General features: G+C 36.1%; 1 protein-coding gene across 1 annotated transcript; it reads right to left on the reverse strand.

Moving 5' to 3' along the window:
- Nucleotides 1-2891: 2891 nt before the first annotated feature.
- On the reverse strand, nucleotides 2892-12041 carry LOC142624415 (kinesin-like protein KIN-13B). Its single transcript, XM_075798017.1, has 12 exons — nucleotides 11766-12041; nucleotides 11420-11608; nucleotides 6967-7161; nucleotides 6601-6708; nucleotides 5926-6003; nucleotides 5766-5847; nucleotides 5258-5417; nucleotides 4854-5156; nucleotides 4352-4570; nucleotides 3770-4268; nucleotides 3629-3694; nucleotides 2892-3540 (listed from the first exon to the last, which is right to left on the reverse strand). Exons 1-12 carry the CDS (start codon nucleotides 11886-11888, stop codon nucleotides 3364-3366), a joined length of 2199 nt encoding a protein of 732 aa, XP_075654132.1. The 5' UTR covers nucleotides 11889-12041; the 3' UTR covers nucleotides 2892-3363.
- Between the last annotated feature and the right edge of the window lie 1449 nt (nucleotides 12042-13490).

The following is a 13490-nucleotide window of genomic DNA, read 5'->3' on the forward strand; positions in this document are numbered from 1 at the left end:
TGGATTCCAAAATTGCTCACGTACGGAGAGTCGAGCTTTGTTTCTAGCTCTAAATATTATTGTTTTTATTGCGGTTTAAATTAAATTTAAATTTCTGTATAAAATTTTTTGCTTTGTGTTAATATAGGCTTTATAGTTACTGTATAAAAATAATGAAGAAGAAGTTGAAGATAATGATAATTGGTTTAGAGGGGTGGTGTGAGGGCCTAAGAAGCCCAGATACTTCATTTATCTGTATGGTAGTCGTGTTATACAAGTATACTGTCATACTGACTGTTTAATGTTATAATTTTTAAAAAACTACTAGTGTTATCTTATCCGTGCTTCATAAGTAATGACCTTTCCACCCCCTTTGACCCTAATCACAACTCGGATGTGTTGGAGACTCCTTCATAGGAGTTATTGTTGGAGCATTTTATTTTTAAAAAAGAAAAAATTGATATATGTAGATTTCTAATAAAACTATGAATCATTATGACTTAGATTTGGGCTACTAATTCATGAAAAATATGGTTGTGTTCATTACACTAATGTAATCTCGTGGATTGAAATTTGATGTGAACAAGTCGTTGTCCCGTACCCATAATCTCATAGAAAAACATTATGATATATCCACTTGTCGTAGTCGAAATTGAAAAATCGTTAGAACTATTCTTGATCTTGCAACAATTAAGAATGTCAAATTATTAAAAATATATATACATCAATCATTCATAACACTTTTCTAATTTAAATACAGCAAAACTAAAATATAAAAAAAATGTTCTTTGAGTGGCTTAACTACTATATTAAATTGGATTATGAATACTTGTTTCAGCCTAACATTTGCATCTGGGAATGATACCTAAGATAGCTCAAATTCTCTCTAATTATATGTCCGGCATGTTGCATTGCTTGTCTAACTACAGCACTTTTATTATGCTATTGCTATGTTTGGTTTGACGTAAAATGTTTTTCAGAAAACATTTACAGGTGTTTGGATGGATTGAAAAGCCCTGATCAACTTGAGAATATTTTCTCTTAGGGTAGATTTGAGTATGCTGGTTTGTATGATTTTTAATAAATCATGGTTTTATGCTTTGGCTCTAAAAATGATGTGCTTCTAGTAAATAGTAAGTGACATACCTAAATTTGAGGATTTGATTTTACAGTTAGGATGAATAATTTGATCTGTAAATTAGTATGCTCATTATTTGCCATGTATAGATCATAGATAAATTTTTGTATGCCTTGGTTTCACGGTTTAGTACCCAAAGGAGGGGTTCTAAACCATACTATTGTTGTTTCTATATAGTTGTTGTGCTCAATGTGTTGTATCCTTATGAGTGTATGTGGTTGTATATCTATGTTATGCTTATTGGAACCTAAGACTCTTATTTTTATACATGCACCGTTGCTTCCAATCTCAAGCACATTATGAATTGAGTGTAGCTTTGTTTGACATGATGATATAACTTAATAAATATGAACATAAAAATAATAGTTTTTTGTGGTTTGGTACATCATGTTGTTTAATGAATGTAAATTATGTTTTGGGAACCCCTTTGAGATGGGATTAGGATTTCCTTACTTTTGAGAGCTAGGTTTTTTAGATATGTCTATAAGTGCTAAGGAAGAATTGATAGTAAAAAGTTTTGATAATTAGTTTAGGTGTTATTAAAACCCAAGTTTGAGGTCCTTCGACTTTAGGCTCCCGGGCTCCTCTGCTTTCAGGTTTGGGATAAGTGATATGGGCAATTGGTAAGTCATAAGGTTATTTTAAAATATATTATACATTAAAAGGTTTTTGATTAGAGATATGACATATAATCATGTTTCAAACAAAGATATGTTCATGAGCTTTCGAAATCTTATGAATATGATTTAAGCATATTACTCATTTCATGAACATGATCTTTAAAGAAAATGGTTGAAAGGCTATTGTTATGAAATATTATGTAAACAAAGATATGTTTGTGAGCTTTCAAAACCTTATGAATATGATCTAAGCATATTGATATTATTACTCATTTCATGAGCATGATCTTTAAAGAAAATAGTTGAAAGGCTATTGTTATCAAATATTATGTAAAAGTATGCATCTCAACATGATGTATAAGTATGAAATGTTTTCAAGTTATGTTCTCTGGTATGATTTGAACTCAACCAATAGGGGGTTAAGTATTGGTTTTCTATGAAAAATATTATCCAGTTGGTCATTAAAAGTGGTGAGAACTCTGTTGTACCCACCCTTATTGGGAATGACCAACTTGCGGAGGATGTCAACAAACCCCATAGTTGATGATCTAAGCACACCAAAAGGGGTGTGATATGTTATGATATGATCCCGAAAATTCATGGCATTGTGAGGAATACTAAATGTCTAGCACAATGTGCTAGAAGCCTCCCAAATCGGTACTGACTTATCAAATATGGACTAACTAATATGTTATTTATAAACATCTATGTTATTTTATGATCATTAGAGAATAATTGTGTTGAAATGCATTATGAGCATAATTAAAAGAAGTTTATGCTATTTTTTAAACATAAAAGCTTTTGAAGTTCTGTTATTCTATAAAAATAATGTTTCTGATGAAATGTTTTACTGTTCTTTAAAGAGAAAGTTTATGTTAAAAATGTATTAGATATCTGTTTTTTATGAAATGTTAAGTTTTGTGACCATAAAAGTTATAATCTTTTATGAGAGTTTATGAAGAAAAGTTGTGTTATTCTTTAAAGATGATGTCTCTTCTTTAAGTCAAAGTTATAAATGATCTAATTTCAGTAATTTATGAAATCGTCAAGCTTTTTGGCACTATAAAAGAAATGGTTATTTTGTAACATGAACTTTTTAATATAATAGAGAACTAGAGATACACAGCCAATGCCTACCATCCACAAGAAGCTTCCAACCAAAATAATTAACAATCCAATTGAGAAGCAAATATAATAACAACAAAACAGCAAAAGATATAGGGGGCAAAAATGTGCTGCTACAACGAGCAAATTGATTGCATCACTCCCCCACGTCCATTAGATGAAAGCCGCTCAGCAAAGAAAACATCACTAGAGATTTACAGCTCTATATTAACAAACTTATCAACCCAAGCAGGGCGTTTCTAATTTCCACTACTAAAATTATACTACTGCAGGCATTACAAAATCTGCAAATGAGCAGATGTGCATATGTATCAGAGCTCCTCTAACTCATAGCTCACAAATGAGTTGAGACGGTGATACCAAAGAGAGAAGGAACTAGGCTCCATATGGCGAAAACCAAACCTCCAACAAGGAAGAAACTAAGCAACACAAACAACTGCCCAACAAAATCCACACCATATTAAACAATGGTTTTCATCAGCACAGTCCCCTTGGATAAATTCAGTTACCAGAAGATTCCAAAACATTATACTCATTCAGACGCCTCTGAAATTGAGCCAACTGGGTCTGCAATTGAAAAATTCCTGCAGCCTTCTGTGAAAGGATGGCATTCAATTTTGAGATATATTCATCCAATTGATTGCCTGGCTGATCAGCTTCAACCAGCAGATTCATTTCCTGCACAAATAAACTACCAATCATACCAGATCTAAACATAGGAAACATGAAAAATTAGTAAATATGCTTAAAAAGAGATTGCAGTGACCTCTCTGACAATGTCTATTGTCTCTTCCACTTGTCTACGGTGAGCAGTTACAAGATTTTCCTCCTCCTGCCATCAGGCACATCAGGATTTCACTTGCCAATTGAAATGAAAATCAAAACCATATACCTACACTCTAATTACCTTAAGTAGGGCATTAAGATCATCATCAGAATTAGAGTTGTTAGCAGCAATGTCAGACATATCCCTCCTTTTAATCTGAAAGTCAATCTTCCTCTTATCCTCCAAAGTTGATTTTTGGTAGGTCTCTACCTTTTTATTATTCATCCTTGATGGTTTCTCTTGATCATAGTTATGCTCAGAGTAATCAAAATCATCTTCATCCATGTCATTTTGACCACCTCTATGAACTTTGTGATAATCTAAATATACAGCTGCGGGCAAACTTCCCTCTATCCTACCACTTGGAACACGATCCACATTAAATGGTGGGGAGGGTTCTTTTTCAATATGTTTGGACCAGCCAAACTTGTTCTTGTCATTGGAAACATAAGTTATATTATCCTCAAACGTTAATTCATCTGGTAAAGCTGACAAGGGCAATGCAGTTGAGTCTCTCAGGTTTGAAGATGAAGACAACGGATCCCTTTTTGAAATGTTCCCTTTCGACAAACTCTTCACTCTAGAATATAAATAACCATTAGAACTTATAAATAATAATAAGAGTCACTTGCCCACTTCCATTTTTGGACAAAAACTATGTACCTGTCAGCATATCTTAGTGTGTTGAGAGTGTGTTCACATGATCCTGAGCTAGGTGAAATGCACGATATCATAACAGTGCGTGAGTCACCAACAAATGAATCTCTAAGAACTTCTGTCAACTTACTCCCTCTGAAAGGAATGTGACCCTGGTCATTGTCAAGAGCTCTAATGCATTCTTTCAAAGCAAGTAAGCTTTTATTGATTTCAGCACCTTCCATTCTGCAACAATCAAAAAAAAAAAACAAAAACAAAAAAAAAAAACAAACAAATAAACAAAGATCACATGTCTAGGTAACTCACTGCAACTCAAGCTTTTCTAACAGTGGCAGTTACAGATTCACAAACTAAATACAATGAAAACAAATGTCAATAATCCAGTCCAAATTCTGGCAGGGAATATCTCCTAACCATAACTCCTTAACCATGACTATCTGAAGCAGCAATACTGCTTTGAAGTACCATATCAAAAGTATGCTGAGATGTCCATATGGTAAATCCCTACCTTGTCTGTTTATCATTGTCGGTAGTATCTGCGCCTCGTTCACTTCCAGCAAGATCTATAAAAGATAGCTTGCCTACAAGTCGAGAAGGCTTTGACTCAGTCCCATTGGCTGATCTCTTGATACAAAGCTGAAGTATAGCATGTGATCTTGAAGATTCCTCATTTGCACCAGTAGTACCAGTACTTCTTGTAGCATTTCCTTTCTCAATGAACTCCTTGATCGTCTCAACATTTGATACCCTGTATTCTTGCAAACCTACAATGCATACCTGCTGTTTCCCATCCTCCCTCATGCAAAGCTTTCTGCAAAATGTAGAAATCATTCAGGAAAAAAGAAGTGAATGAACCTGAACCTGAACCTGAACCTGAACACACGTTTCTGTTGTGTAGGATGAAAAACTTACTTCCGATCATTGAGCAGATCAAAAAGTTTCCCTCCATATATTTCAAAGAAACTGAAAAATAACTGAAAACCTTGGTTCCAGTAGGTGTGGTGCATTAAGCTTAAAATATCTTGGGACGCTTTGAGGGGTAATGGTTGCATTGTGTAAGTCTTTCCACTCCCTGAAAAAGCAAATATGATCAACTTAAGCTGATGCAAGATAATATGGAAGAAGAAAAGAAGAATCACAATTGGGAAACAGAGCCAAGTCAACGCAATAATATGAAAAAGAAAAAGTTATCTTTATTTGTTCAAAACATCTAGTATATCCCATTCACAAGGAAAGACATAACAAGACATTAATTTCCCATGCTGTCAAACATTTTGCAAAGAAATCTTTATAAATGCATTTATACAGCTAAATGTGGAGAGAAATTATTTTCTGTTTGTAAATATCAAACAGTAAGCATCTCATATGAATATACGATCTACATATACTTTTTTTAATTAAGAATACCTAAACTACTTGCCTGTTTGCCCATATGCAAAGCAGGTTGCTTTAGTTCGATGGAAAATTAGTGGAACTATTGGCTCCACAGTCTCTGAGTATACCTACAGTAGAAATAAGAGAACTAGTGAAACTAGCTGAGTGATTATTGTAACATAAGCCAAGTCTTGTCATTTACTCACTTTATCATTTGAAACATCTTCATTCAGCACAGCATCAAAAACAAATTCATGTTTCTCAACATATTCTGTTAAGTCAACCTGCAGAAAGTGGTGAATTAGACTTTGGTAGAAATCAGGTCACAGAGCCCATTCATCAGATATCAGCTCCAGGATATAGGATTGAGTTGCAATAGTTTAAGGTTTGGACAATGATTTTAACTGGTAGATACTGCCACAATTAGAGTAGAAAACTTTAATAATCATTTCTTTCTACTTTAGGCATTCAAGACTCTCCCACTTTCAGTTCCAATTTCAGATAAAGACATTGAGTTAAAAACAACAAATCCATGTCATTTGCTCATATATATATAAGGCAGAAATCATGCCACCATATCTCCTTTCTACTTAGGCATTCAAAACATTCCTCACAATTAAGTTCTAACTTCTAAACATAAGTTCAGCTATCTTAAACTTTCATGGTATTAACTAACATAAGTTCATTAGTCTCCACAAAACATCACCACACACCCACCAGAAATTCAATAAAAGGGGTAAAGGTAGCAGTGCAGGTAAGTATGAACTGGGGCTTTGATAATCACATGACCAAATAAGAATAGACAAGGAAAAAAATTCCATCTAGATATTGACCTCACCACAAATGCCTACGCAGAAAGAGACTCAGCATTAGGTACTCACCTTGAGTTTTGTTTCATGAACTGTGAGAGCGTTGGAAGTTGTTTCTATGGTAATAATATCTTCCTCTTTCTTTGCTATTTCCTTCTTATTTAGTGGTCTCTTGCGCACCTGCAGTGAAAATCATCACTAGCATTATTCTCACAAGAAAGTAGGTGGTTAGGCATGGCACAAATGCATGGTCTACCTCTATGCAGTAGTCCTGTAATATACACCTTCATTTTGAAGTTTCTGTAGTAAATACACAGCTGACAACAACCTTGACTAATCTAGATGGTATTGCAAATTGTCCAAGGAATCAAAGCTACCATTCACCACACAGTAAAGAGTAACAGAAGCATTCAGATTGACAGTATCAAATAGACATACCACAACTTTGATCTTAGCAACATTATTGGCTCTTTCTTTATCTGCTGAGAAACTTTTGAGAAGATTATTGTCAGGCAACCCTCGGGATCTGTTTATAAGCTTGTTCGTGGAAAGAAACGGCTCAGAGTCATCAAAACTTCTGTTGTGAAGAGGTTGATGAAGTTGCGATCCATCATATAGGCTTGGGACCGGCATCTAGATATGGGATACATAAAAACATCACTTAAAAGTTTATTCAAACTTAGGTCCAACAAAGTTGCCATAAATTTACCCAACAGACACATTTCTTAACCAAAAACAAAAAACAAAACAAAAAAATTGTTAAATCAGGGATGGGGTATTTATGGTGTTGTTATGATTGATGGGTCATCTAATCACCCACATCAGGATCATCTTTCCAATGGAAACACATGAAAATCCAACTGTCTACAGGAAAATTAAGCCACGCAATGACCAGCCCCTATAAAAGGGCAGTATCATTGACATTGAACTGTGTAAACAATAATAATGAAGAATTTGCATCAAGGCAAGTATAAATGTATAAGTCCAGCCTAATCCGGAAAATGGAACCCGAAAAATATCAAAGCAAAACCCTGTCACTGTTTCAATTGATTATAGAGCTGTTATCGCCATAAATTTCTAAGCTCAGTATTACAAAGTGAAGAACTGCAGCAGTGAAGATACAAGCATATCAGTAAAGGTTGATATTTAAGACAAGTCGTTTTATATCAGCTTATCAATACGACAGGTCATACAGCAAGAGCAGGCACTAACCTCACTGTCATTTAGTTTCTCTAGTAAATCTCCATCAATACTGCAAGTCACGTGTGAAGGCCAATAAGTTAGTGCATGATTAGTTGCTTTAGTGGAGTTAAAGAGAAAGTTATTCCAGAAATGCTGAACATCTTACCCATTAGGATTAGTTTTGATTTCAGTTAGTATTGGTAATGCTTTGTTCTCATATGTATTAACAAAGCTCACTTATACAGATTAATCAAGAAGAATAATAAATCATTTTCCTCTTGCTTAAGTTGTTAGCAAGCTCTTAGTCCATCTCTTTATATGGTATCAGAGGATTAATAAGATTGTGCTTCTTTTATCATGCTTCAAGTTCTTCCTCCTCCGGGTCTTTTGCTACTTCAATCTCCCAAGATCCCTCCATCCCCTACTTCCTTCACCATGGAGATAACCCTGGTACTCTGCTTGTGCCTCAACCAATCACAGGTGATAATCACCACACTTGGAGTAGGTCTATGATGATGGCTCTCACACCTAGGAATATAAGTAGGCTATATCAATGGGTCTATTTTGCCCCTCATCATACATATCTGTGCCTTTTTTCAATGTGTGGACTAGGTGCAACCCATAGTTCTCATGTTGCTCTTGAACTCTCTGCCTAAGGAGATTTCTGCCAGTTATATGCATTGATACAACTAGCGATGTATGGCTGAATCTCAAAGAGAGATATTCACAGAGCAATGGACCAAGAATCTTTTAGCTTCAGAAGGAGATTGCATCACTCAACCAAGAAACCCTTTTACTCAGTGCCTATTACACACGTCTGAAGCGTCTATGGGATGAGCTGATGAATTATCTCCCACATCCTAAAGGTTCAGTTGAGTACCGACGCGAGTAGTCATGTGCTTTCTGTCGGGACAGAATTAATCACTTTCCAACTTTTGAGAGCAAATTTTGCTTAGGGATCCTTTGTCGTCCATCAAGAGGGTTTTATTGTTGTACAAGAGGAAAGGCAGAGAGAGATTGGGTCAAGTTCCATTTCCATGCCTATTATTGAGCCCAACCCTTATGTCCAAGTCTGATCATGCTAAGTAAGATTCTAGATCAGCAAGCAAACCTCACAAATAGAGAACAATTTGCACCCACTGTGGGTTTGCAGGGCATGTAATTGACAAAATTTTCAAGCGACATGGATATCCTCCAAGACATTGAGCCAAAGGGAAGGGACCAACAGCAAACCAAAGTGCCTGTCTCCATGCCCCAGTCTTTCTCTGGTTCAGATGAAATTCCCAACCTGCCTTTGTCTCAAGCCCAATGTCCACAATTATCGGCTTTCATCAAATCACAAGTCTCTATAAACCAAGTGGATTCCAATCCCCAAGCAGCAAAAGTTATTTCTCAGCTTCACACCAATCAACAAGCAGCAAATGTGATGCTCATGTCTCAGTCCATTCCAACTCTATCAGTTAGTTCTTTTATCTTTGTCAATTCTACCATCTGTTGATCTCAAACACTCTTATCTTTTCTTCAAGAAGAATCAGCCAATCAATTTTCTCCATTCATGATTGGATCATAGATACTGGGGCCACAGACTATGCAGTCCATTCAGTATCATGTTTCATTTCTGCCTCAGCAATCACTCATACTCCTGTTCAATTGCCTAATGAGGACTTGGGTTTACTTCAATGACATTCAAATCAGATGCTAGCACATTACTGCAACCATTCTTCATCATGATTGAAATCTAATTTAACTCTAGGATTAAGGGCATAAGAACAGATAATGCCCACAAATTTTCTATGACAATTTTTTGCATCTAGATCCACCAGTTAAGCTGAGTTGACACTCCACAACAAAATTCAATTGTGGAGAAACATTATCACATACTGAATGTGGCAAGGGGTCCTAGGTTTCAATCCAACTTACCATTGAAATTTTGGGGAGATTTTGTTCTTACTATACTCTACCTCATCAATAGGTCACCATCTCCAATTCTATTTAATAAATCTCCCTATGAGTGTCTCTTTAAGGTTTTCCCATCCTATTTCTCATTTAAAGGTCTTTGGCTGCTTGTGTTATGCCTCTACACCTGCGCATCCCAGAACAAAGTTTGATCCTAGAGGTGCCTAGAGGTGTTATATTTTATGAGAATATGTTTCCATATAATCCCTTAGCTTCTAACCTGCATCACTCACTGTCCACTCCTTCTCAATCAATCCCTTCATCCAGTGATACTATCCTTGACTAATACTGTCAACTAGCTTCCTCAACAGACATCCCACTTCATTCATCTTCTACTCTTGCTACTCCTCCCTAAGGTAAGCCCCATGACCTCAAGCACTCCATTTCTTATTCTAAGTTGTCCACTGCTCATAAGGCCTTCACCCAAGCCATTTCCTCCAACTATAAGCCTAAGTTCTTTCATCAGGCTATTAAGCATCCAACATTGGAGGGATGTTATGGCTGCTACAGCTCTAGAGCCTCATAATATTTGGACTGTTACCGCATTAACTGCCAGAAAGAAACTAACTCATCGGTTGTAAATGGGTCTACAAAATCAAGCAAGGCTGGTAGCCAAAGGCTACACTCAAAAAGTGGGTCTTGACTGCTACAAGACATTTCCTCGTGTGGCTAAGTTTGTTACAGTTCAGTGTCTTCTTGCTCTAGCTGCTGTCCACAATTGGCACTTGATCCAATTAGATATGTATAATGTTTTTTTGCATGGGAATTGTTAGATATATTATGGCCCAAGTGGCCCAAATCAATTGTAGGCCCATGTACTTGTAGAACAAGCATATTAACCTTAGGTTAGCCTAGGATTAGTCATATATTCTCTAGTATATAAACCCTACATTGGGTTCATTGTAACACAAGTGCTTAATATAATATGTAGAGGGCTTTCTCACTATGGATCAAGGCTGTTAGGCCAAACCAAAGTAAATCTTTCGATCATCACACACGATCACACAACTTTCACAAGGACTTAGATGAGGAGCTGTACATGAAGTTGCCACCCTAATTTACTAGTGACAGGGAGTCTAAAGTCTGTCTGCAAGTTGAACAAATCTCTCTATGGTCTAAGTATTTACAATCTTTGAAGCTTCTTTTATTGGTAGCTTTGGGTTATGGTAACCACTATGATCATAATCGATTACTAGCATCTGAGCACGCTAAGCACATGCGTTGCGCGTGCTCAAACTCTTCTATTTTTTTGGGTAAATGTTAATAATTTGCATCTATTATAAAATAAAATAAAAAGGCTAAATTTTAGGGAATAAAAAATAAACTAAAGGAAAAAAAAAATTCAAGAATTCTCTTTTTGAATTCAAAATGAAATTTGTTATTTTACGTTTATGACCATATTTATAAGAGAAGTTACTTTTCATTAATGAGGATAATTTTTAAACCATATAAAAATAGTTAAAAGAGGGGAATATTGTTATATATAGCATAGATTTCACGAATTTTGATCTGAGCATTTTAATTGTATCCACCAACGTAGGGTCGAGATTAATACGCTTGAAAATAAATAATTATGATCACAATGTGTACCATATACCCTAAATACTAACCAATTCGTGAAAACACAACAAGCAAAGCAATGCAATTATAAAAAGCGACTCTTTTATCACATACATTTTGCAAAAAAAAAAAAAAAAAAATAGACTTATATGATAAAATTGCAAACAGAATGTGAAAAAAGTGAGAGCAAAACCTCAGGCAATAGCTCGGTATCGAAGCTATGTAGATCGAGCAAGCCGGGGCTGAACTCACTGGTGAGTGAGACTTGATCGTCACCATTCCTTCTCAAGCTCATGGACCTCGAACCCAGAGGCGTCGGAGGGTCCACAATGTTCCTGCTCATTCTCGACCCCTGAACTCCACCTCCATAGAACCCGAAATTCTGCACATATATATAGTAAAACGACTTCGTTTTTTTTTCTTTTGTTGTTGATAAAACTCCAAGCATTTTCTTGTAGTATCTACCGACACCAGTAGTCTAGTCTGACTCTGCGATGCGATTATAATTGACAAAATAAAAATAGAAAAAAAGCATTTACCTGAGAAAGACTAGTCGAGGATTGGAGCCACTTAGAGGAAGCGTCGATTAAGTGATCGGAGTACTGACGCTGGTGGTGCGACGACGAATTAGATCGCGACATCTGTCTCCCAACCACATTCATCTTCTCGATCTATTTCTAACTGTTACCGTTTTGTTTTTGAGTTTTGAGTAGCTGAAGGAGCTTATGCTTATGAAAGAAGCTGTGATATGATATAGACGTGGTGGTTGTTAGAACTTGGAAGATATTTTTTGAAACTTTTTCTTTTCTTTTTTTTTTATCTGTTTGAAGTTTGAACGAACAGTGTGTGTGTAACAGAGGAAATGATTTTTTTGAAACTTTGAAAAGAAAGACCGGGTACTAGAGCCACGTAGGAGTAAAAGGAACGGGCGCGTGTGTTGTACTTGTTATTGGAGGAGGGAGTTACGAGTGGCGCCGGTCCATGTGTTTTTTACTTTTTTTTTTAAATATGGTGCAAAGGGCGATAGAATGATTTTGACTTTATAGCTTATGCGGTTTGAAACGGGATTGCTGAACCACGCTCTTCGGAATGGCGCGTGGTGAAATCGCGCATGACTTTTTTAGTCTTTTACCCCGTGTTCGGTGTTCCCTCTGAAGTAGTCAAGTAGGCTATGGTGTTTTTCTGGTTTGGTAAAGTGTACAGTGTACTGTACTCACTCACATTGTCTCTCTGGCTTTGTTATTGGTCGTCGCCGAGTACGTGGCCCGCTTCAATGAAACACGGTCTGTGAGTGTTTATGCAGTCTGGGATCCACAACCCACATCCTACATCATGGTTCGCCTTAAGACTCACTTGAGATTTGACAGCTCTTAGACTTGTAGATAGAGTTTGAATTATGAATTTCTTTTTAATTATGAATATTTTAATAACGTATTTTTACGATACTTTTTAAATTACAATTTTTCACTATCATTTTAAACAGTAATACAACTATGCTACCAAATAGGCTCCTAGCATCTCATGTTATATAGGGTCCGTTTGGATAGAACTTATTACTGAAAATTGAAAACTGAAAACACTGTAGCAAAATAATTTTTAAATGTGTAAATAGTGATGCGGGACCCATTTTTAATAAAAAATTGATAAAAAAGTACATAAACAGTACGCGCACAGTACATACACAGTGCCGCACAGTACGCGCACTGCGCATATGTCCCCCTCTGCAGCAGAATCAAAAAAAAAAAAAAAAAAAAAACCAAAACGTAAAACGCAAAACGTGGAAACGCAACAGTTGTATCCAAACCCCCTCATAATACCAATAGCCCAGCCCACTCTTCTCGCCCCCCCTCCTCCCTCCCAATCACCACTACCCAGACCTGGAGCCCAGCCCAACCTAAACTTAAAAACCCATTATCCCTTAAACTTACAAACCAATTAAGAGAGACTAAAGTTCCGTTTGGATAGAATTTATTGTTGAAAACTAAAAATACTATAGTAAAATAATTTTTAAATGTGTGAATAGTACTGTGGAACTTATTTTTAATAAAAAAATTGGCTGAAAAGTGAAGTTTGTGAGTCACATGAACAGTGCACGGGACCTACTTATGCACTGAAAAGTGGTTGAAAAGTCCACTATTGCGGCTACTGTTCATGCACAGTGCATGAACAGTAGCCTTTGTCCCTTAAAAGCTGAAAAGCTGCGCAGGAAAACAAAAAAGAAAAAAAAAAGAGCTGTAACGTGAACGTGCCAAATGTAAACGCGC

Source organism: Castanea sativa, chromosome 1 (assembly GCF_040712315.1).
Source record: "Castanea sativa cultivar Marrone di Chiusa Pesio chromosome 1, ASM4071231v1".
NCBI lineage: Eukaryota > Viridiplantae > Streptophyta > Magnoliopsida > Fagales > Fagaceae > Castanea > Castanea sativa.